Source organism: Piliocolobus tephrosceles, chromosome 1 (assembly GCF_002776525.5).
Source record: "Piliocolobus tephrosceles isolate RC106 chromosome 1, ASM277652v3, whole genome shotgun sequence".
NCBI classification, from domain to species: domain Eukaryota; kingdom Metazoa; phylum Chordata; class Mammalia; order Primates; family Cercopithecidae; genus Piliocolobus; species Piliocolobus tephrosceles.
In genome coordinates, this window is record NC_045434.1 from 53232105 (window position 1) to 53256866 (window position 24762).

At 33.6% G+C, this 24762-nt stretch overlaps 1 protein-coding gene across 3 annotated transcripts in view; it reads right to left on the reverse strand.

Moving 5' to 3' along the window:
* The window catches only part of KCNT2 (potassium sodium-activated channel subfamily T member 2), a 281008-nt gene extending 267441 nt beyond the window's left edge, over positions 1-13567 (reverse strand). For all 3 annotated transcript variants that reach the window (XM_031934298.1, XM_031934293.1, XM_031934287.1), the window contains exons 1-3: positions 13495-13567; positions 11118-11217; positions 1965-2013 (exon numbers count right to left, since the gene is read on the reverse strand). In XM_031934298.1, the coding sequence (XP_031790158.1) occupies positions 1965-2013; positions 11118-11217; positions 13495-13555 (210 nt within the window). In that variant the 5' untranslated portion in view covers positions 13556-13567. The remainder of the gene's footprint in view (positions 1-1964; positions 2014-11117; positions 11218-13494) is intronic.
* Positions 13568-24762: the final 11195 nt, after the last annotated feature.

Consider the following 24762-nt stretch of genomic DNA (forward strand, 5'->3'; position numbering starts at 1 on the left):
TGAATTTAAAAGAATATTAAAACATGAGAACAATAAGAAAACAGACAAAATGCATAGCAGTGTAAGTAAAATATATTCAGAAGTATGTGCAGTAACCAGGCATTATTATGATAGAAAACTCAAATCTCTTTCATTTTCTCCACAAATCCTCTAAATCATAATTACTCATGCTTTTTTGTAGAAGTACATAGCACTAGATGATCTCTAGAGCATTTTTAACATGTTACTTAAAGTGCTATTTTAAAAAAGAGCACTGTTGTTATTTTAAAATATCACTATTTTAAAAAGCAATTTGAGTAGATCAAAATATATTTGAAGATAATATGCGGCTATTCATGAAGCAATTTATTTTAAATGTGCACTTAATTGAAGGATAGCTCAGAGATTAAAAGACTACATTTTAATGAACATTTCAACAATTTCAGAGTTATTTATAAATTAATATGATATTGCAACAAAAGTCAGAGTAAGGCAATGTAAAAACAACTTGACTTTAACAAACTATAAAACACTCAGACATAGTAAAAACTTGATTTTGGCGAGGCGTGGTGGCTGATGGAGGCCGAGGCAGGAGGATCACAAGGTCAGGAGATCGAGACCATCCTCGCTAATACGGTGAAATCCTATCTGTACTAAAAATACAAAAAAAATAGCCAGGCGTGGTGGCGGGCGCCTGTAGTCCCAGCTACTCAGGAAGCTGAGACAGTAGAACGGGGTGAACTCGGGAGGCAGAACTTGCACTCCAGCTTGGGTGACAGAGTGAGACTCTGTCTCAAAAAAGAAAAAAAAAACAAACAACAACAAAAAAAAAACTTCATTTCATGGTTATGATCACAATGCACACATATTTTAATTCATTATCACATACAAATATGCAGACTTTTAAGGCATGACTTAAAAATCTGGAGTGTGGAATGGGTGTAGAATGAGAGATACTGAAGAAATTGAAGTGTGAGAACATAGAAAGGGCATGGCTGATGAGAAATTGCTTGAAGAATGTAACATACATTATTTGAGTGATGGATATAGTAAAAGGCTGGACTTCACCACTAAGCAAAATAGCTAGGTAATAACATTGCACTTTTACCCCATAAACGTATACAACTTTATAAATAAATAAAGTATTTTAAAGATTGCTCCTAAGCAGTGAGTCTTAAAGTCTTTCTCTTTCCTCCAGACTCAAGTGTCTTCCAACCTCCAATTATTTTTGATGTTGTTGATTCTATTCTTCCGACTAAATTGTAATTTTTAAAAGCAACAGAAAATAAAAAGGATCGGTAGGAAGTAAACAGAAGTACAGGAGATAGAAACTTACAAAAAGTTTGCAGGGCATGGAATTCAATAAAAAACAAAACAAAGAAATAACGGAAACTCTAGGGAACACCTCAACAATATAAATCAGACGTGTTGTGCTCTTTCATATTTTTGTGGCCTTTCTTAAAGACTCCTTTTATGCTATGGCATACTTTTAGTTTTATTTACACGATGAATTGCTTAGGAGCTAAGCTCTCACTATTGGTGATATGAGTCATTGTTTCATTTGTTCATTCATTAAATCACTATTTATTGATATTCTATCATATTGCAGACACTAAGAATACAAGGCAAAAAGTAAACACAGTTATGGGCTTTGATTAACTTTAAAGGAATCATGTAACAGGAATATTTAATGAAGTTTGGGAAAACCTGTGGAGCCTTAAAGCACTAGTTTACTTTGGTTTTCTCCAAACTCTCACAAGCTCTTTAAAATCTAATTCTGATCATGATGAAATCCTCAAGAGGTAGAATGCAGGGCTCGGACAAACAAGAGGAAAAAAAATGAAAATATTAGTCCAAGATGTGCATGAAGATTAGTCAAGCAGAAAGACAAACTCATTTTGAACATCAAAAGCTCTCCAACAGTACTTCTCTGTGAAATATGAATAAACCCAGAGATATACAGACAAAACAAAATTATACATAACCTGTAAGCCCCACAAAGGTAGACTTCTGTTCACCCAAAAGATATGAGACCTATAAAAAAAAAATAGTAAGTTAATTTTTTTAAAAGTGAAAAATCTATTCACTTTTAAAATTCAGTTAAAGTTGGAAATATTAAAATAATGCTAGCATAAAAAAGACAAAATACCAAAATTAACATTTGAAAAAATGTTGCTGCCTTGGTTTTCTTGTTGCTAATATTCGTTTCTATTCCAATAAAAACTTTTTAAATTTCATTTTTGGTCACTGTTAATAAATTAAAATATGTGACATTATTTAAAGAATGATATGGGAGGGCAGAATAACATCAAACCCTTTACTGGATAATTTTACACTGAAAAGTCACTTAACAGTCTTCTATAAACTCTAAGATTTTCTTATTTTTAACAGGACATATATTTGAGTAATAAAATTCAACAGTATAAATAATCAGAAAAAAGTCAGTAAAAGAGTATACAAGGCAATAATATTTCAGACTTGAAGTTCTATAAAAATATTTAACATACCACGAAAAAAGTGTGACTGGGGTTAACATATTGGGCAAGACAAGAAGTAATCATCTTTACTCCCTAAAAATATATTTTCTGATGATAAAAAGGCTTATGCTCTGGAAAGAACATCATAACACTTACTATCCCTCTAATTCTAATTTTCCACAATTTATAACCTAGCTTTGTCTACAACATTTAGTACATAGTTCATTTCAATGGGAGTCACTCACAGCAATATACACTATTCAGAAAAAGATGAAAATAATTACATTTTCCTGAAGAGAATCAGGTGAATGGTAGTTTTTTGCATCTCAGTAAATGGTACCAAATCCCACTTTATTTTGCTACTCAAAACTTGAGCATCCTTTTAGATACTTTCTTCTCCTACATCTGTAAATACTAAACTCACTAGACACCAAACCTTTTCAGTCATTGCAACCAAATATCTGCAGAATTCACTTGCTTCTTTTCATGTCTACTACCACAATCACCTTATTCTAAGATATCATTTTTCACAACTGGATGCTTGCAAAAACCTACCAGTGGGAAACCTGCACCTTATTTTGCCCTCTACCATTTTTCTCCAAGTTGCAAATACACTGATTCTTTCAAAATGTGTTTTAGATCACATTACCCTATTCCCTATTGTGTATTGCCTTTGCACTTTTGTTAGAAAAAGATCAAAACAGTTGACCTGGCAGTCTCAGACATATTCAAGTGGACACACTCCTTCCTTCTACAAGCCCTTTCTACATTCTCTCCTCTTATCCTAGAAGTCTCGGCTCAGCCCTCTGTGTTTCAAGGAGACCTCCTCTGAGGATTCCACTTGATCAACTTTGTCAACTAATCTCTTGGGCCATGTCATCCATCACACCTTTCCTGTCACTCATCTCAGTGGAAGCTTTATATGTATTTGTATATGTGTTCCTTTAGTGGCTGTCTCTTCACAATTACAAGCTCCATAAGATAAAATAACATATCTTTTTTACTCACCATTATAAACCCAATGGTTTGCTAAGTACATGCATATATTAAACTAGGCAACCAATTATCAATGATAAATGGTGCCAATAAAGGCAAAGATACAACTTATGAATTCAGTATCACTGTCCTTTCTAAAACACTTTCATGTGCTGAGTAACATTTGAGAAATCAGACAATAACAAGGTGTGTCAGAGGAAGAGGGATATATGCCCAGTTTTGTAAATGGAAAAAGTATGTGCCAAAAAAGCTATACTGTTAAGTAGATAGCAATCCCTGGAAAAAAAACTGTAAAATGAGTTGCTAAACAGAAGTGTGTGAGTATTTTCAAAGAAAATTGGTAATTAACATAGACTTAGTAAAATCTGCTTGACTTTCATAATCGCCCTTCTGACTGGTATGAGATAGTATCTCATTGTGGTTTTGATTTACATTTCTCTAATGATCAGTGATGTTGAGTTTTTTTTCATATGCTCATTGGCTGCATAAATGTCTTCTTTTGAGAAGTATATGTTAACAAACAATGTCCAGTTTTTGATGGGGTTGTTTGTTTCTTTCATGTAAATTTGTTTTAGTTCCTTGTAAATTCTGGATATTAGACCTTTGTCAGATGGGTAGATTGCAAAAATGTTCTCCCATTCTGTAGGCTGCCTGATGTTTTAACTTTGATTATAGTTTATTTTGCTGTGCATCAGCTCTTTAGTTTAATAAGATCCTATTTGTCAATTCTGGCTTTTGTGGCAATTACTTTTGGCATTTTTGTCATGAAGTCTTTGCCTGTGCTTACTTCCTGAATGGTATTGCCTGGGGCTTCTTCTAGAGCTTTTATGGTTTTGGGTTTTACATTTAAGTCTTTAATCAATCTTGAGCTAATTTTTGTATAAGGTGTAAGGAAGGGGTCTAGTTTCAGTTTTCTGCATATGGCTAGCCAGTTTTCCCAGTACCATTTATTGAATAGCAGATGCTTTTTAAAAAGTCAAGAAACAATAGATGCTGGAGAATTAGGAACGTTTTTACACTGTTGGTGAGAATGTAAATAAGTTCAACCATTGTGGGAAACAGTATGACAGTTTCTCAAGAAGCTAGAACCAGAAATACCATTTGACCTGGGTATATAATCAAATACCATTGCTGGGTATGTAACCAAAGCAGTATACATCAATCTACTCTAAAGACACATGCAAACGTATGTTTATTGCAGTACTATTTACAATAGCAAAGTCATGGAATCAACCAGAATGCCTAACAATGATAGACTGGATAAAAAAAATGTACATATACACCATGGAATACTGTGCAGCCATAAAAAGGAATGAGATCTTGTCCTTTCCAGGAACATGGATGAAGCTAGAAGCCATCATCCGCAGCAAACACAGGAACAGAAAACCAAACACCACATGTTATCACTCATAAGTAGGAGTTGAACAATTAGATCACATGGACACACAGATGGGAACAACACATACCAGGGCCTGTTGGGGCTGGGGAGGGGCAAAGGTGGAAACTTAGAAAAAATAATAATAAAGTTGGTTTAAGACTTTTACACTGCCAGTATAGCAAATTTGGTGAAATTAATATTTTTTAAAGGGTCCAAATGAAATAATTTTCTAACATGTATATCTGAAATTTGTAATAAAATCAACTTCGTAGTTGAAAAATTCTGAAAATCTCTGCTTACATCAAACTAATAGCATTTTCTTTCGTCTGTGATATTGGTAGGCAATTGAAATGTCATAAAGAATTTAAATAAGAGTTTTAAAAAAGACATACTTATTTTCCAGGCTAGACTGTGTCTTGTGAAATAGACTTCAGAATCCATAAAAAAAAAAGTTCTACAAATCTCGGATCTATAAATTTCAAGGAGATCTCTAATCAGTTTCCTTAACATTAACTTGGATAAATACATAGAAGGAAATGTAAACGTTTTAGTAAAAACTAGTGTTCAAACCCTCCTTCATAAAATGAATTTATCATGAAAAAAAGAATGTGGGATCTAATATGCACATTACTAGATAACTTCCAAAATAAATGAGGAGTGAAACTAAAACTGACAGCCAAATGATAATTTCAAATGAACATTTAATCTCATTGACACAAAAACACTAGGAGAAAAGAAAACATGCACAATAATATTTATTTCGGTATTATTTATAGCAAGAGAGTAACTGGAATCTACCTGAATATCCAACAAGAAGAGAATTTCAGTAGCAGATGCATCATCATCAAGTCAAACAACAAAAACATTACAACTGAGGAAAAAGTCATTAAAATATTACTTCAGGTCATACCGGTACGTGTATGTTATCTATACGTCTGTGTATACAGAGAATTTGTAAATAATTAGTCATTAAAAATGCTAAAAATACTTATTCTAGGTGTTGTGATATAATTTTTACTTCCTTGCCATATATATCTATATTGTAATATGCATGAAACATTTTTAAATAATAAAAACAAATTTCCCTTTTCAAAAATAAAAAAATTAAATAAAAAATGCAAACCAAAACCCAAATATATATCATTTAGTTATTCTGAATTAGACTATCCTGCTGATAAAATTCATGTATGAAGCGTTATTGTGAAAACTAAAGGAACCATACCAAACAATGTAAGGAAAAGCAAAAGTTCAATACAGGAACTTAGTAATGTAGCCTTGGCCACTTCTCCCAGAACACTTATGAACTGTCTTAAAAGTAGGAAAACAGATGGTAAAAGTGTGAGAACAGCTTTGGCAGAGGAGGTGGAAGTCAGGGGGTGAATATGTTTAGCAGAAGAACAAAGCATTTGAAACTAATAGGGTTAACATGCAGAACATAATTCATATGAAAGGACATGTTGTTCACAAACCCAAGATGAACTCAAAGACTGATAATGCTAAAAAAAAAAAACTAATATAAGTGTGTAATATATTAACAAATAATAAATAAAACAGGAGGGTAAATTATACAACTCCCCTGACCATAATATACAGTGAAATCTGAATACTAGATATGATACTAAGCCCACATTTCAAGACGAATATAAAATATGTAATACACATGCAAAAACTAGGTGACCAAAATATGAAAGCATATGAGTCTTGCCAGCATGATAGAAAGACTTTTCAGTATTTGAATCCTTTCAAAATATTGGAAATATTTAATCCCAGGTTAGACAACCAACTATCAAGGATGTTAGAGAGAAGACTGATAACTAACTCTTTGAAAGAATGGACATTAAGGGCCCTTGCACCAGACATAACATTGGCTGTGACAGAGTTGGCTTTAATTAACATTCATTCTCCCCCTTCCATGGCACAGAGTCAAATGCAAAAAAGTCACTCTTCAGTCAACTACATTTCTCAGTCTTTGTGTTAAGGTATGATGATATAACTGGTTCTCACATGGGATCTGAGTATGAAGTACAAGTAAAAGTGATGTTTGTTGTTTGTTGGCCAATAATTTTTAAAAATATATATACTTTCTCCAAGCTCTTTTTCACTTTCTGAAAGCTGGATGCAAAGATTCAGGTCTTAGGACAACACAAAATCACAGAATGCAGGGGGCTTGTACATATAATACCTATCATGTTATGGAGTGTGTGTGTGTGTGTGTCTGTGTGTGTGTCTGTGTGTGTCTGTGTGTGTCTGTGTGTGTATGTTTGTGTATGTGAATCATTATATGGAGAAAAAGTTCACAATCACCAAAAACACCAGTATTAGTTTCCAGTATTAGACTCCAGTAAACAAAAAAAAAATACTTTTAAATGTTTGAGATTTGTTAGAGAACTTAGTTCTACTTTATTGTAAAAAAATAAGAAGAAAAGGTCTACATTAAAATACTCATTCCTATTGATCATTAAATATTTAAGAGCTATTGTCAAAATTCCATTTCTTCCTTTAATAGTTGTTACCCTGAGGAAGAAATAATATTTAAAATTTGAATTTCACTTAAACACACTGTTTGCTATATTAGGCTTTGATTTTAACTGGAATCCAAATACCATAAAATAGGAGCCTGTTCATGTGCTTCTTACCTGTGTCTCTATCACTTGATGTTAAAAACAAATGATCATTTCAACAATTTTTAAACTGGAAACAGATACATGAGTTTGGATACATCGATGAACTGTAAGCATCAGCAGGCAATGAGTTAATACTGACGGCTCATCTTTCAATGTAATTTATAAACTACATGCTGCAGGTGTGCTTCCTTTGCTAACATCTTTAAATCATTTACTACACATTGTATGTACATCATAGTTTGCCATTCACGCATCATATATTAAGAGTAAAATTAGTTTAATATTCTTCAGGTTTTCCACATTATAACATTTTCATAACAGTTTTGATTCCTGAAAGGGATTTAAAAATAAAGCAAAGCCACACAAAATATCTGCAGACTTACCATGTCAGAAGCTCTAATTAAATAAATCTCTTTGCTTAATTAGCCTCATTATTTTAAAATAGAGCCTGCACCCATAAAGGCGACTTCTGTTTTTCATTAACTAATACTGCACTGACAATGGGAACTAAACAGAACATTGTATTCAAAATGGAACCATAAATGTTTTTTAATTACCATAATCTGATTTTTCAAATGTATATCCTCTATAATTATGGCCAAATATTCTTAGTGATATTACATAGAAGTTAATTGTAGGAAACTTCGTTCCTCTTAATGTTTTCAAATAATATAATTTTACTCTGCTAACACCCACCAAATGCCCTTTTACCCTTAGAAGGATTCCATCATGCCTCATTTTACGATTTTCAGGTCTCGCTAGTGTACTTTTTATTTATATATCAACACATTTTAAAAATAATTCTGATATGATTGTAGAATAATTTGTTACATGAACCACTTTAACAACACTGACATCTCCATCAGTAGTCCTCAATCATTTTTATTGTACAACACACTATCAATAAAATTGCTGAGCATCATTTCATTAATTCAGCAGCATTCACTGACCTACCAAGTCCTGTGCTTAGTGTGAGAGCTACAGAGGAAAACATGGCATGGTTCTTGCCCTTGGTGAACACATAGAAAGGACTGATAAGTGAATGGTAATATCAAGGGCAATGCTTTGGCTGTTGTGAGAGAAGTATGTGGGAGAGCACCCAGAAGACACTCCTAAGCCAGAATGGAACTGGGCTACAGGGCACAATACCCAAGGATTTTGGATTAACTGTTATCCAAAAAGTTGTTTTCCTGAAGGCCCTGGAGGCCAGAAGCAAGTTAAAAAAGTGTGGGTTGTGAGAAGCAGGAAACTTAATTTCCCAGAAGAAGGAGAAGAATGTTCAAAGGCCCAGAGGAAGGGAGACTGAAGAGTGTATAAGCTACTTCAAGTAGTTCAGCATAGCTGGAGTAAGGGGCTGGTGAGGTGGAGTAGGCAAAAGTTAGATTACTAAGAATCTAAAGATTAGATTCTTTTACTCATGTATCCATTCATTCATTTAACAAATGACTATTGTTTCCCACTTTGTGCCAGCCTCCGGGGATTCAGGCAATGATCCCTGCTGTCATGGAATATCCTCTCTAGTATTCATGAAATATCACAGAAAACAAATAAATGAGTGATATTAGGTAGAATATGTAAAAGAGAAACAGGATCTAAAGAAAAGAAAAAAAAAAAGGAAAAGAACGCTATTAAGGGAGTCTTATGAGGAGATTACAGTTTTAAGTAGGAAGCTTCATATTATCTGAGGAAGTGCACCTTATGTTATCTGAAGGAAGAGAATCCTGGACACAAAGAAATGCCCTTATGAAGGACCTAAGCTGGGTGTGTCTGGTATGATCGAGGAACAGAGAGGGGCAAATCTGGCTGGAGCAGAATGGGTGTGGGATGAGTAGTGGGTGGTGAAGTCATAAGGCCGTCGTAAGTACTTTGGCACTCAGAGCAGAGTCGTATCAAGATGTGACTTATATTTTACACAAATAGCTTCTACATTAAGAATCTATCAAAAGGGAACAAAGGCAGAATTAGCTGGAGTAATTAATTAGGAGGCTATTGCAGCACTCCAGGTGTGAGAAGGTGGCTTGTACAAACATGGTGGCACTGAGAAGTGATTATGTGCTAGGTTTATCTTGAAAGTAGAAATGAGAGAATTTTCTAAGGCATTTGTATATGCTGCAGAAAAGTAAAGAAATGACTCTAAAGCTTTTGGTACAAGCAAATTCTAGGATGTAATTGTTATCAGCTAAAATGTGGAAGGCTGTGAGTACAGCAGGGTTTGGGGGAAGGATAGAGTTTTCAGTCACTGAGATGTGGAAGAGCACTGAAAAAGCTAATTGTAACACAGTGAATCTGAAATGTCTGGACATCAAAGTAGGAAAGTTAAATATGCAGTTGGAATTTGGGGGAATGGTTTCCTGTGGTCACTGAGTTACACAGAGATAAAAAGCATAATAAGTAGTCCTGAGGGTCTCAAAGCAGAGTGGCAAATATGAGAAAACCTCTGTTTCTTCATATATAAGGTGAGAATAATAAGATGAAGTATATACTGAAAAAAATATATAAGAAAACTAGTCTAATGACAGAAATAGCAGGAACTCCAAAATAAAGAATCTTTTCACAGATTAAAAGTTCCCTAAGGATATTGAATGTTCCTGTGTCTCTCTATATATTTGCTAATAGCAATGTGACTGGTACACACTAAGTAATAAAGACACAGTGAAATACTCATAATTATATTTCATTAAATAGTTTTATAAAGAATTATCACAGACTATTAAATAAAAGCTCACTTATTAATCTTTAACATTAAATAAATCTAGACACCTTTAAATAAATACAAACCTTTCAACAAATACAGAATCATTTTTACTACCTAAACAAGCTGAGGGGTAACCAACTCATTTAGATGCAGATTCTGAGCTCACTTTCATTTTACTTTTATCTTTTCGTTTTTTAATTTTCTTAAGGCAGACTTGCGCATGAAGAAATAATTGTACAGATGTTAGTCATCAAATTTAAGTTTTCGGCTTTGAAAATCATTGTATATTTAGTAGGCTGGACAAGGGTCCAGGATGATGATGAGATAAATATTATACATACAATTACACACCAGTACCTTTCCCTACTGCTTCCAGCAAAAGGCAGAGCCTAAAAACGAAAATCCACAAATGACTAGAAATATAATTTAATAAGAGCAACACGATTATGAGCACAAAATAACTCAAGTTAATACATCAGTGTCATTTAACTCAAGTAAAATAAAGAACTGCACAGGTTAAAACTGAGTCTTGAGATAGTTATCCTTCCCAATATATGATGGAGTGTTTCCATTGAAGGTTAACAACTACTTATTATTATGAAAATATAAAACTGGCATTCAGTAGAGTAAACCTTTTGGGAGTATCTGAAAATCAAGAACAGAAAGACATTCGGGTCTTTAAAGAGACACCCATTTTAAAACAAAAACTACTTAATGCACTTTGGCTAGCAATAAAATATTATGCCTAACAGTCCAGTATTAGCATCAAACAGAAAAATAATAAAAGATACCTACAAAGAACCTACAAGAATTATGAAGTGCCTGTAAATCAGATCAATTTTATTTATGACAAACACCTAAAACATCCTTAAAAATGAAGCTCTACACAACATGCTTTAAATTTAAAATGTGATACAACTCAAAATAATCAAAATAATATTGCTGAAGGTCAGGAAAAGGTACCTTACCATTCATTTCCTTGTGAAGGATTTTCTAGTAGTACTCGGATTATGTATAATAAGCAGCTTAGTAATTTGAGAGAAAAATTGAACAGGCGTATCCTTAGACCTTTAAACAAACAATAAAAGTTTTATTTTCATTTGAACTTAGTTCACAGAAGACTAAAATGAATTGTCAAAAATATCAACTTTAAATACAACACTTAAATTGTATTTAGAAGCTACACTACTAAAATTGTCTAAACTCTCTGAAGTTCTTGGTGACTGAATTTTAACTACCTGAATATTGAAACAAAAAGTGAGCTTGACAGAATACTTGAACTGCAAATGAGAGTGCATATTTTATACCAAGACTAAATCTAGATTTGAACATTCTGAAGCCAAAAAAATGTATGTCCGATCAAGTTGATTAAAGTATGTTTATAAGTTTAAGCATTTTATATATCCATAAATTTTGGGATAAAGTTTAACTGGCTAGAAAATCTAGCTGCTTACAAATTCACAAGCCAAGTTATAAAACTTATATCTTTACAGAATCTTGTAGATGTGATTATAAAGAAATTAATTATATTTGTATAGTTCTATGTTGTATATTTAATATTAACTATATAATTATAATACATACCAATTATATAATTATATATTATTTATTCATTATATAATTATATATTAAATAAGTATAGAGAAATCTTAATAGCATACACTGAGAAATACACACACAATCTCTCCATCTCTGTCACACACACATACATTTAAAGTTCAATAAATTAAATTCTATTTTTAGCTATTTAAAATACCCATGAAATCTTAAACTTTTGTGGGAATTAAAACTGCCATGTATGTATCTTCTAAACTGTGTAGGTCACAATTATGCAGCCTGTAATATTCAATGATGATGAAGAAGAGTATTTAAGATTAAGCAAAATATACATAAAGTCTGATTAATATGAGCATTATCTTTCCTGTAATTACCTGTGATATCTGATTCATGCATTATGAGTAAAATTTTGATAAAGACTTCCTTATAATTATTACTTAATAAAATCTGGAAATGAAATGTCACCTTTTTTGTCCTACTCTGCCATTGTGAGTGTACTTGTGGTAACATTTCTTACCAGTTAAAAGGTCAATGCTTATCAATTGTGAAATTTTTCCTAGGTTTTCCAATTAAAATGCTGAATACATTTTATGGATTCGCTTCTTTATAAAATCTTTCAAATTATTAATGAAATTGTGCTGGTTTTATAGAAATGGGCCTCCTCATAACTGCTTAGTTGCAGTTGACTATGAGTGAAGGATTCAAACAATGCATCCACCTTTTTTGGCCTGGAAAGATAGGACTCTTAGTACGGAAATAAGGGAAACTATTCAGATGATGTGACCCCTTTAGGTAGCATCTATTTATGGGGCTTCCTTGGATATTCTGAACAATCATGTTAGGAAAGTGTTAGCTAACAACAGTCGCAACCTTGAGGCCAGTCTGTCATTAAGACTATCTGAGCAATATGACTTAAATATTGAAATATTCTCTATCATCAGTATTTGGATAGCTTCCCACAAGTCAAGCTTCTCTCTTTGAATCCTACCTACAGAGGCAAAACTTAATTTTGACAGGAGGATTTCGCGGTCAAATTCACAGAGCTTAACGTCTACACCAACTAATGCAGGCCTTTCCATTCCTTGTGATATTTTAAGCAATGACCATGAAAAAATTGCACATTGGCTTATTACATACGACTTTTTAAACATATATGGCATTTTGGGAAGCAACAAGTATCAGAGGCACTCCTAACATTGAATAGGCTCAGGAGGACAGTGACTATGCCATTTTGTATTCTTGAAGTTCTACTTTGTTACTTTCTTACATTTGTATGATGATAAGAATCACTGGGATGTTAAATGAGATCTACCCTATACTTCCTGGCTCAAAATCTCCAGGCTAAGAAAGATAGCAATCTGTATATTTCAGTGCAATCTAGATGTTTCTTATTATTTGGAATGATTAGGAAATATTAAACGTTCCCTTCCCTAAATCAGACAATTGTTTCCCACTGTGGTCTGCCAGAGCTTTTTGAAACTACAATATTTAGAGTTAAAATGGAGGGACCCTCATTTAAATTGTTTTCCTCAATGTTTCTACTAATCCAGATAGTCCACTCAGAAGTCTACTTATTGACATGGAATTTGGAGAATTGAAGATGTTCAAGAGGCATTAATATCACTATACATAGTGTCTATATTTTTCTAAAATGTTACCACCTGCTGGAAAAAAAATAACTATTTTTTTTCCTCTATCTAAAAAGTATTTTGCAAAAGATTACACAGTTGAAATATTTTGAAGTAAATATATGTACGAACAGAGGGGGGAGTGAAATGAATAACTTACTTGATCTCTGGTTTTTTATGAAAAATAATTTTAGTCTTTCTTTAAATGTATTTTCATTCATATAGAATTCAACTTGTACTCTGCAAACAGAAAATAAAAACATGTAAATGTATGTAAGCCATCATATATTTATTTTCACAAAGAGCAGCAAATATAAATTCATCTGTAGTTCTCTAACTTAAAGAATAATACATTTTTAAAATAAATTATTTGATTTAATGCATTATATATTTTAGTAAATTCCCTGCCATGGAAAATGAGAACTGAGTAAAGTACTGATTTAGAGAGAAGCAGTTACTTTCTACTTTTAAAGATATAATCTTTTTAAATATTATACACAGTCAATTCAATTATTCGTATTAATGAATGTAATGAGTGGTATGGATTATTCAAAACAGCAATAATGCAAAAGTCTTTAATATGTGTCTTTGAAAGGGTTTTGAATAGTGCTTTCCCCATTTTTTTCCCTGTGTAAGAATTAGCTGATGCTTGAAAAATTCAGTTTGAGCACCACCATGCCAGATCTACTTATTCAGAATTTTAAAAGGCAGGGCCTAATAATCAATTCCTCACTACGTCCAGAGCCTATTTAGAACACCATACTCTATAACACTTTACCTTCTTACTTATGGATCAACCAAGAAGTAGTAGTGGCAAATAGAATTGTTAAAGTTACCACAGAGATTATACAGCAAACAACTAAATTAATAGACTGCATATTATATATTTGATCCACTATACAAAAATATCAACAGTCTAAAATAATAATATTACTTTAATAAATACTCTAAATTCCAGCAGTCTTCCTTTGATAAGGCATAATTAATACTTTCAAAATACTAAGTGAAATGAGAAATCATGTTCATGCAAGGTAACTTATAAATAATACTCAATTTCCTTAATCATTCTCAAATATATTTATTATGAATTAGAATTTCAAAAACAGCTAAGAATGGATTTTAATGTTTACACAAAAACAAATATTTAATTTCATTTTTTCTAATATGGTAACATTTTGAAATTGTAATTCATGTAAGCCAGATAAGGTTTGGGGGTCATGTTTTGGGGGGTGAGATTTTTGGTTTTGTTTTTTTCAAGAGTAGATACCTTAGAGAAAACTAGCAGAAAAAAAAAAAAACAACTGACATTACAAAGCTGCTCATGCATTTGAGAAATATTTCACTACTATATTATCTTATAAACTCTCTATTGCCCTGCTTATTCAAGGAAAACCATGAATAGTTTAAAAGCAGTTTCTTGTGTTACAAAAGCAACAGGGCATTTAAAAAAATTATTATACTTTGAGTTCTGGGATACATGTGCAGTACGTGCAAGTTTGTTACACAGGTATACACGTGCCATGTGTGTGGTTTGCTGCATCCATCGACCCGTCATCTACATTAGGTATTTCTCATAATGCTATCCCTTCCCCAGGCTCCAGTTGTGTGATATTCCCCTCACCAGGGCATTTTTAAAATTAATTACCAATCAAGTTGTATGTGTTGTATCTTCTAAAATACTTGAATATTCTTTCATATCTTCTCTCTAAAGAACATATTTCTATTTCTATTTCCTTGTTATCATATTCTCACTTACTTTGTTTTTTGTTCACCTTATACATTAAATGAAATTGTTTTAAGGTAAGCAAGATTCTCTTTAGTCGATAACTTCTCCAGACTAGAAGTTGCCACTAAAATGGCAATGATACCTTTTAGCAGAACATTTCCATCTACAAATCTACATACATATACATCCTACAAAAGGCCATGCACACACATACAGAAACAAAACTTCATCGGTGTCTTGGAAATGCATTATTGGATCTGTTTCACTTGTTTATCAAATGAAACGTCAGTTCATTTTAAATATAGTAACTGTAAATAGTGAGATAAAGCTAAATTAGTTGAAATTTGTTATGGCTACATGAGCAAATTTGAGAGGACATACGGCTATTACACAAATAATTCAGCAAAGGCCATGCAGATTTGCTTCCTAGAATTACCAAATTTATAAGAACGATTCCATTTTTCAGATAATATTGGAGTTCAGTACCGGGTATGTAACAGAGGAGCCATTTTTGTTGTTGTTTTTTGAGATGGAGTCTTGCTCTGTTGCACAGGCTGGAGTGCAGTGACGCAATCTCGGCTCACTGCAAGCTCCGCCTCCCGGGTTCACGCCATTCTCCTGCCTCAGCCTCCGGAGTAGCTGGGACTACAGGCACCCGCCACCACGCTTGGCTAATTTTTTTTTTTTTTTTTTTGTATTTTTAGTACAGACGGGGTTTCACCGTGTTAGTCGGGAAGGTCTCCATCTCCTGACCTCGTGATCCGCCTGCCTCAGCCTCCTAAAATGCTGGGATTACAGGCGCAGAGGAGCATTTTTTAACTAAAATGAGATCATCTAAAGACTTAACTAAAATAATGAGGAATCTGGAAAACATATGACATATGGAAAGGTAGAAGAAACTAGAAAGAATTCATAATTATAAAGAGTTAGGAGTCACAATTGTCTTTAAATATTTCAGTGACCAACATTATTAAAATGGAATGACACGTGATTCTCTATTAAATAGAACTAATAATAGATAAATACACAAATTCTGAATGAGAATCATCCAACTTTGCAGTGGCCATCAGTGTGGAGAGCTCTCCAATACCTATAAATGTGCCAAAGGCTGGACAACAGCTTGCAAGCCACTGGCTTTCTCTTTCCTGAGAGCAAAGGCAATTTTGCATGGTGTGAAGTCTCTCATTAAATAATTTTCTAATCCCAATCTAATTATCAAATTATGGGAAGTAAAACTCTTAATGAGTCTGGCGATCTGAGTCAATGTAATCATTGAGAAACATGGATTATATTAAAACACGAAATTATACAACTTTTTTTAAAGCCAAAAGGCAAGCAAAATGTTTTTTCATACATGACTTATTTTGGGCACAAAAAAAAAAATGTCCTTTAGTCTTACTGGTTACGGTATAAAGTAAAGCTTTTTAAAAAAAATTTTTGATTTAATGTATTAAATTGCTCTTTCCAGCAGCAAGGCATGTTAGTGATAGCATATACTTTTGAGACCTTCCTCAGCACCAGTTTTTTAGCACCCAGGTATTTAGTTCAGAGTTTAGTGTTTACCCTTCCCGATGTTTTTCATGATTTTAACTGGTTTTAAATATAATCTCACTGCTTTCTTTTTCAAGTTTAAACACTGTTTCATCTCCTCCTTCCATTCCTTCCTCCCTCCTTTCCTTCCTTTAATCTTGCCTCCCTCTCTTCCTTCTTTTCTTCCGACCTCCCTACCTCCATCTAACTTTATCCGAATTTACTTACATCTAGTAGACTATGTTAGTGTACTCTTTAGTGGACTCCTACACTGAGTTAGTGTACTCTTTCTGGACCTTCCCCAGAACCACAGAGCTTTGAATTAGAGCAAACCTGCTCTCATCAGTTTTTTAGATGTCATTTTTGTCAAAGGCTTATACAAAAGCTAAAATTTAAGGTAGTTTTGTTACATTTATTCAAATACAATAATAACAATTGTATTTGATTTTAAAAGATACTGGAATTCCAGTCATTGTTAGGTGGTATCTTCTTTTGAAATATGTTGTCCCTATTTAATAGTTATTTTTATGTTGATCAACAACATTTTATTTGGGTAGATCTTACACATTCTTTGTGACACTTATTCCTGGCTATTTTATAATTTTAGTTGCTTTTTAAAACTGTTTTGTTCTAATCTTTTAACTTTTTGGTTTTGATATTGGAAATGGCTACCATGTTGATCTCTATTACATGTGATTTTTTTTCACATTTATTACTTGGGTTTGCTAGACAGACAGTCATGGATATGTTCTTTAAGACCTCACTTAATGTCATCCATAGCTTCTTTGTGACTTTAAGAGAAATGATAGATAACAAATCCAATTTTACCATCGACTAACTGATGTAAACAAGAGTTAAGTTTCTACTGGCCACAAAAATGTCACCAAACTTCTAAATAAAGACCCAAATACTTTTTATATTAAAGGTTGAAATAAATATGAACTATACATACATTCAAGAAAGATTAATGAAAACAAGCAAGGTTATTTACCCACTTGTTCCAGTACAGGGTGGTAGGTGGCCAGAGCCTATCCTGGCAGCTCAAGAAGCCAGGCAGGATGCCATCTGGACAGGACACCATCACATTGCAAGACACACTCAAACATCAACACTCATGCTAGGATTATTTAGACACACTAATTCACCTAACTTGCACATGTTTGGCACATGGGAGGAAACTGCAGTAACTGAAGAAAACCCACGCAGACATGGACAGAATGTGCAAACTCCACACAGACAGTCACCACCCCAACCAGGAATAGATTTTTCTCTCAACAATGTTATAACAAAACAATATTGAATGAAATGGCATTATTTGAGGAACTACTGTATTCATAGTTCATTGTTTATGCCTTACTATATTGACTAGCATTTTTGGGGGAAAAAAAAAGTCAAATAATTGTGGTGTCCCTTTCTTATAAGAGGATGCCTCTAGTGTTTTAGCAGTAATTAATTACACTTGGCCATTTGTATCCATTAAGTTCCATATTCATGTATTCAACCAGTTGAGGATAGGAAATATTTGGGAAAAACCAAGAACAACATCTGTACTGAACATGTACAGACTTGTTTTTCTTGTCATTATTCCTTATGCAATACAGTATAGCAACTATTTACATAACTTTTATATTTTATTAGGTATTGTAAGTAATCTAGAGATAATTTAAATTATACCGGACAATGTGCATAGATTATTATGCAACTCTTATGCTATTTTATATGAGGTACTTAAGCATTGTGGATTTTTGTATTCACAGATGTCTTGGAACCAATCCCCATGATTACTGAGGAACAATTGTATTTTGTTGAACTTGGGATTGCTTAAATATTTACACTTTACTAAAAAAAAATCAGTAAATTGATTGTTACAAAAAACCTATATTGAATCTATCAAGTTAATAGCATATTGTTGCTTTTCTTTCCATGTACTGATTTGGTGAATTACTTCAACAGCTTTTCTATGATGCAACTGTTTTTGTCTATCCTGGAATAAGTTGTTTTTGTGATGGCAAACTATTCAGGTAATTTGCTGCTGGATTCATTTTCCTATACTTTTTCAGGAGTTTTTCTTCTACAGTCATAATGGTGTGATGTCTTTTTAAGATTATTCTAGTATCTTCAAATATGAATTGAAAAACTCCAGATTTTTCTATAGTCTGAAACAATTTAGATACTGCAGAGATGTTTTTTGCAACTGTCATCAATTTTTCCTAATGATATCAACTACCTTAATGTTGATTTTAATTTGATACTTTTTTTTCATTTTCCTTTCATTATTTTGTTCTGATACTTGAATTCAATGTAAAATTCCCCAGGAGTCTTGTTAAAATGCAATTTCCCTGATTCACTCTTAAAATTCTTCTTTAGTAAATTTAAAGTAGGCCTCACCATTTTAATAACAAGAAAAATAATTCTGATCCAGGTTGTCAATGCACCATTCTTTCAGAAACACTAGTTTGCTTTTTTCTAGTGCTAATGCCTTGACACCTATTTAGGATGTCAAACTTTTGTGGATAGTCTTTTTAAATCTTATAGTAGATATAGATCATTATCAGAGGAAGGTTCTTCCTCTGTATCTACTTGGTACCTGCTATTTCCCTCCTCTTTCTTTCTGATTCTACAATATTGGTCATGGAGTTATATATGAGATTTTTATTACTGTACTCATCTCAGACAAGGGATTTTCTGCCTTGACCTTCTGGTCTCAGCAGGCAGATTCAATGGATGCACAGAAGTCCTGTTCTCTATTTATTTGATGTTTGTTGTTCTTTGGAAAATGTACATCTGAATAGTGAGTTAATATACATAGCTCCCAGTACAACTACCATGTCTAAGAACTTTTCACCTGGAGTTATTTCTGTGCTTCTAGATTGTGGCATCCTGTTAATTCCATGTTCGGTGATCTGACTTTGATCAGTAAAGAGAAAGTATACTGCCAAAGTTCCCTCACTCTGTTTTCACTACTAACAAAAATAAAAATTATACCTTTCCAAATGTACCACATTATTCTAAGTTTAATCCTATTTTCTCTAAGGTCATTGTGATGGGATGAATTATGTCCCTCTAAAAAAAAAAAAAAAAAAAAAGTCCTAGCTCTCACGACCGCAGAATTCGAACTCATTTGGGAATGAGGTCACTGCAGACATAGTTAGTTAAATTAATATGAGGGTATAATATAATAGGATGAATGCTAAATCGAATATGACAGGTGTCTTTATAAGAAAAGAAAAACTTGCACACAGACACATATGCAGAAGGAAGATGTTCATATGAAGACAAAGGCAGAGATTGAGTTATACTTTCAAAACTCAAGGAACACCTGGGACTACTAGAACCTAGAAAAGGCAAGGAAAGATCCTCTCCTAGAGCCTTAGTAAAGAGCATGACCCTGCCTACACCCTATGTTCAAATTTCTGGTCTCCATTACTGTCAGTCAATCAACTTCTGTTGTTTTCAAGCACTAAGTTTGTGGTGCTTCATTGTGGCAATCCTAATACAGTCATTTTCTATAATGGTGACGGTATCAGCTCTCAGTCACACCACGTTAATTCATTAGAATGCAAACTCCATGAGGGCAAGGACCATATTGAATTTTGTCCATGCTTATATCATTTGCATCCCACATATTAGTTAGGACCTACATTAAAGATTCAGAGATAAATTCCTGAATGAAGGTGTAGTGTGGTAGCCAATTTTTTCTTTGTTACAATCCATGAGGACTCTGAACCAATACTATGATGGGAGAGATAAAAAATCATCTTTCTTTTTTTTTTTTTTTTTTTTTAAAGAGTCTTACTCTGTCGCCCAGGCTGGAGTGCAGTGGCGCGATCTCTGCTCACTTCTAGCTCCACCTCCTGGGTTCACGCCATCCTCCTGCCTCAGCCTCCTGAGTAGCTGGGACTACAGGAGGCGTGTAATTTTCTTTTTTTTTTTTTTTTCAGTAGAGACGGGGTTTTACCTTGTTAGCCAGGATGATCTCGATCTCCTGACCTTGTGATCCACCCACCTCAGCCTCCCAAAGTGCTGGGATTACAGGCGTGAGCCACCACGCCTGGCCTCATCTTACTTTTCTTCCTTATAACATCTGACGATGCAGAACTTGGGTTTATGGTGAGGTGAATCCTTGGGAACTCTTTCTTATTCCAACTTAATCTACCTTATGATTAATGTCATTTCCCCACAGATTTTGTAAATACGTCATGAATTTATATTTGTCTATTTATTTGTACCTTTAGCTGTCTATGATTTCAATAAATGTTTATAAAGTATACAGTTATTAATTTATTTGATTTTTACTTGAGTAGCATAGATATCAACTTTATAGAAAAAGAAACTTTGGGCTAGACGTGGTGGCTCACGCCTGTAATAACAGAACTTTGGGAGGCCGAGGCGGATGGATCACCTGAGGTCAGGAGTTCTAGACCAGCCTGGCTAAAATGGTGAAACCCCGTCTCTACTAAAAACACAAAAATTAGCTGGGTGTGGTGGTTCATGCTTGTAATCCCAGCTACATGGGAGGCTGAGGCAGAAGAATCACTTGAACTTTGGAGGTAGAGATTGCAGTGAGCCGAGATTGTACAACGGCATTCCAGCCTGGGTGATAGAGTGAGACTCCATGAAAAAAAAAAAAAAAAAAAAAAGGTTAATTCAAATAATTTTAGTGACTGGCCCAAATTCATACAGCTAGGATTAGGACAGAGTTGGAACATTGGTCTTTCCCTTCTATTTTTGCTTCTTGCCTTCTTATCAAGTTGAGACTTTTTTAGTAGTAGAATTCTAGAGCATTTGTAAAATATTATAAAAGAACATTGTAAACAATAGATCCACCCATAAATACTGGGCTATACCCATAAATAGTGGGACATGTTTGTTAAGGTCTGCCCTGTGATTATTGACTCTAAACCAGATTCCCATCCATTTCCAAATATTCATACTTAATTTCTGATAACCAACAAATGAAAGCTTGTCAAACACAACTAAACAAAAATAGACAAATAGGAATTAATTAAATGAAAATTCTTCTGTACATCAAAGGAAACAGAGTAAACAGATAATATACAGAATGCCAAAAAATATTTGCAAACTATGCATCCAACAAAGGGCTAATATCCAGAATCTACAAGGAACTCAAACAACCCAGCAAGAAAAAAATATAAACTCTTTAAAAAGTGTAGAAAGGATATGAACAGACATTTTTAAAAAGAAGGCATACAAACGTATGCAGCCACAAACATATGCAACCATGCTCAACAATGCTAATCATCAGAGAAGTACAATTAAAGTCACAATGAGATCCCACCTTACACCAGTAAGAATGGTTACTATAAAAAGTCAAAAAACAACAGACGTTGGAAAGTTTGCAGAGAAGAAGGTGCACAACACTACCGGCAGGAATTTAAGTTAGTACAATCTCTGTGGTAAGCAGTATGGAGATTTTGCAAAGAACTGAAAATCAAACTACCATCCAATCCAGCAATCCAATTCCTGGGTGTGTACCCAAAGGGAAAGAAGTCATTCATTATATCAAAAAGATACAAGTACTTGTATGTTTATTGCAGCACTACTACCAAGAGCAAAGCAGTCTAAGTGTCCACTTAATGGATGATTGGATAAAGAAAATGTGGGGTAGATATAGATACATACACAAACACACATACAAACACAATGGAATACTACTTGGGTATAAAAAAAAAAGAATGAAATAATATCTTTTTCAGCAACATGAATGGAACTGTGGGCCATTATTCTAAGCAAAATAACCTAGAAACAGAATGTCAAATATTGCATATCCTCACTTATAACTGGGAGCTAAACAATGGGTACACATGGACATACAGAATGAAAAACCAGAAATCGAAGACTTTGAAAGGTGGGAAGGTGGGATGGAGATAAGGGCTGAAAAATTATCTAATGGGTACAATGTTCAGTATTCAGATGACGGGTACACAAAAAGCCCAGATTTCACCACTACACAATATACCCATGCAAGAAAACTGCACTTGTTCCCCCTAAATCTATAAATATTAAAATAAAAATGAAGGCTTGTAAAAAATAAATAAGTAAGCCTCCTATCCATTTTTCATTTTAAAAAGGTAGTTTTGGGCCAGGCATGGCGGCTCACTCTTGTAATGCCAGCACTTTGGGAGGCCGAGACGAGCACATTGCCTGAGCTCAGAAGTTTGAGACCAGCCTGAGCAACACGGTAGAACCTTGTCTCTACTAAAATACAAAAAACTAGCTGGGCATAGTGGCGAGTGCCTGTAGTCCCAGACTCGGGAAGCTGAGGCAGGAGAATTGCTTGAACCCTGGAGGCAGAGGTTGCAGTGACTTTAGATTGCACCACTGCACTCCAGCCCAGGTAACAGAGTGAGACTCCATCTCAAAAAAAAAAAAAAAAAAAAAAAAAAGGTAGTTCATGCTCAAGTGCTTCCAAGGACTTTCTACCTGGTTTCCAAACTCTCCTCTATGTACGCAGAGAAATGCAATTTAAATGTTGTTCAATTTTCCCTAAGATATTTTGCAAATTCTTTTTGCAGTCTAATTATTTTCATAATTACTCAAGTCTAACATACTCAACACATTTAGTCAGTAACATAAGGAAGGAAAGATTAATTTTGATGACATTTAGTAGCATTGTCTGCATTTTTAAAGTACAATTCAAAATAATGTCAGTTTTGGAACTGGAACTCAGCTACACACACACACACAGAGACACACATGTATATGCACATATATGCATGTGTTTATATATGTTACATATACATATACAATGTCATGTGATGTGATGGTAATAAGGAAATAAAATGGAATAAATAACAACTATCAATTTCTTTTATTAGAAATATTATCAATAGCCCCTCAATAACTGCATTGACTCTCCTTATCAGCCCTTAGTAATCACAACTTGCAGGTAACTGGAAATAGTCTTGTGGTTTCCATGGTAAAACACATTACGAAATCAGCCAAGAGTACTTTTCTATTAAAGCACTCTTTAAATGCAAAAAAAATTCTCTTTTCAGTTAGAAAATTCACATCCTTATATTCAATGTTCATTTGCTGGGTCAACTCTGTACTTCCCCATTTTATTTAAAATAATTAAATCCAAGCAACCCCAATTTGATTTAAATCTAAACATGGGAAGCAAAAGATAAAGAAATTCAGAATAATTATAAAGGTATATTTTGTCATTCTTAAATTGCAAAGAGATTCCACCTCTTCATGCCCCCTGCCCATCTGTATGAGGTGGGAAGGCCTGAGCCAAGCCATTAAAAAGAGAAAAGAAAAGAAAAGAAAGAAAAAAAAAAAGCATAGAATGAAAGGTTTATTCATTTTTATTCTATCAGGTGTATAATAAAGAACAGGAAAAATATACAGAATTTAGGCTTGTAATAAATTATGTTTGGCAAGGATTACATATCCTTACCACTACCACCTCAGAAAAGGAAAAAAAAAAAAAAAAAAAAGAGCAGATGCCCCTAAATTATTTCCAAGTTTATCTTCTTACCCAACCTCCACCCCTTCCCATTATTTATGAACACACAAAAGGCCCCAAAGGTAATATACAAACATACATAAGTACATATACATATGTAAACAAAAATATGCATATATATGATTACATACATTATAGATATATAAAGCTGTTAATCACAAAACTACTTAAAAGCTTATAATATGACTACAGGCACCTGCAACCCCACAATAAACCTAATAGCTTGCCAATCAAAAGTCTTCATAACTACAACACAAAAACCCTCTTCTCCTTTTCTCAATACATAAGAGTATAGAAAATACCATGTAATCTCTAACTCAAATGGGAATATTTCACTAGTCACTGTAAAATCTTGAAGGAAAATATAAAGATGATCTGACAGTCTAGGATTACCAGGAATGGCACAGTTAAATAATATAGCAAAGTCCAATATGAGGAGAAATACATGTATTTGTGGAGAGGGAGTCAATAGGTCTCAAAGAGTCTGGCTATGTTCAACCAATGAGAGTTATCTGTATGAAACTGGAAATTACATGAACACACTAATATGCAGTGAAGGAAGCACTTTCTTTTTTTTTTTAACTTAACACTTCCCACCAAAAACATACAACTTTAAATCAACCCTCCAAATTGTCTCTTCCATTTTGCACTTAACTCAGAGAAGTCACAATTCAGTAATG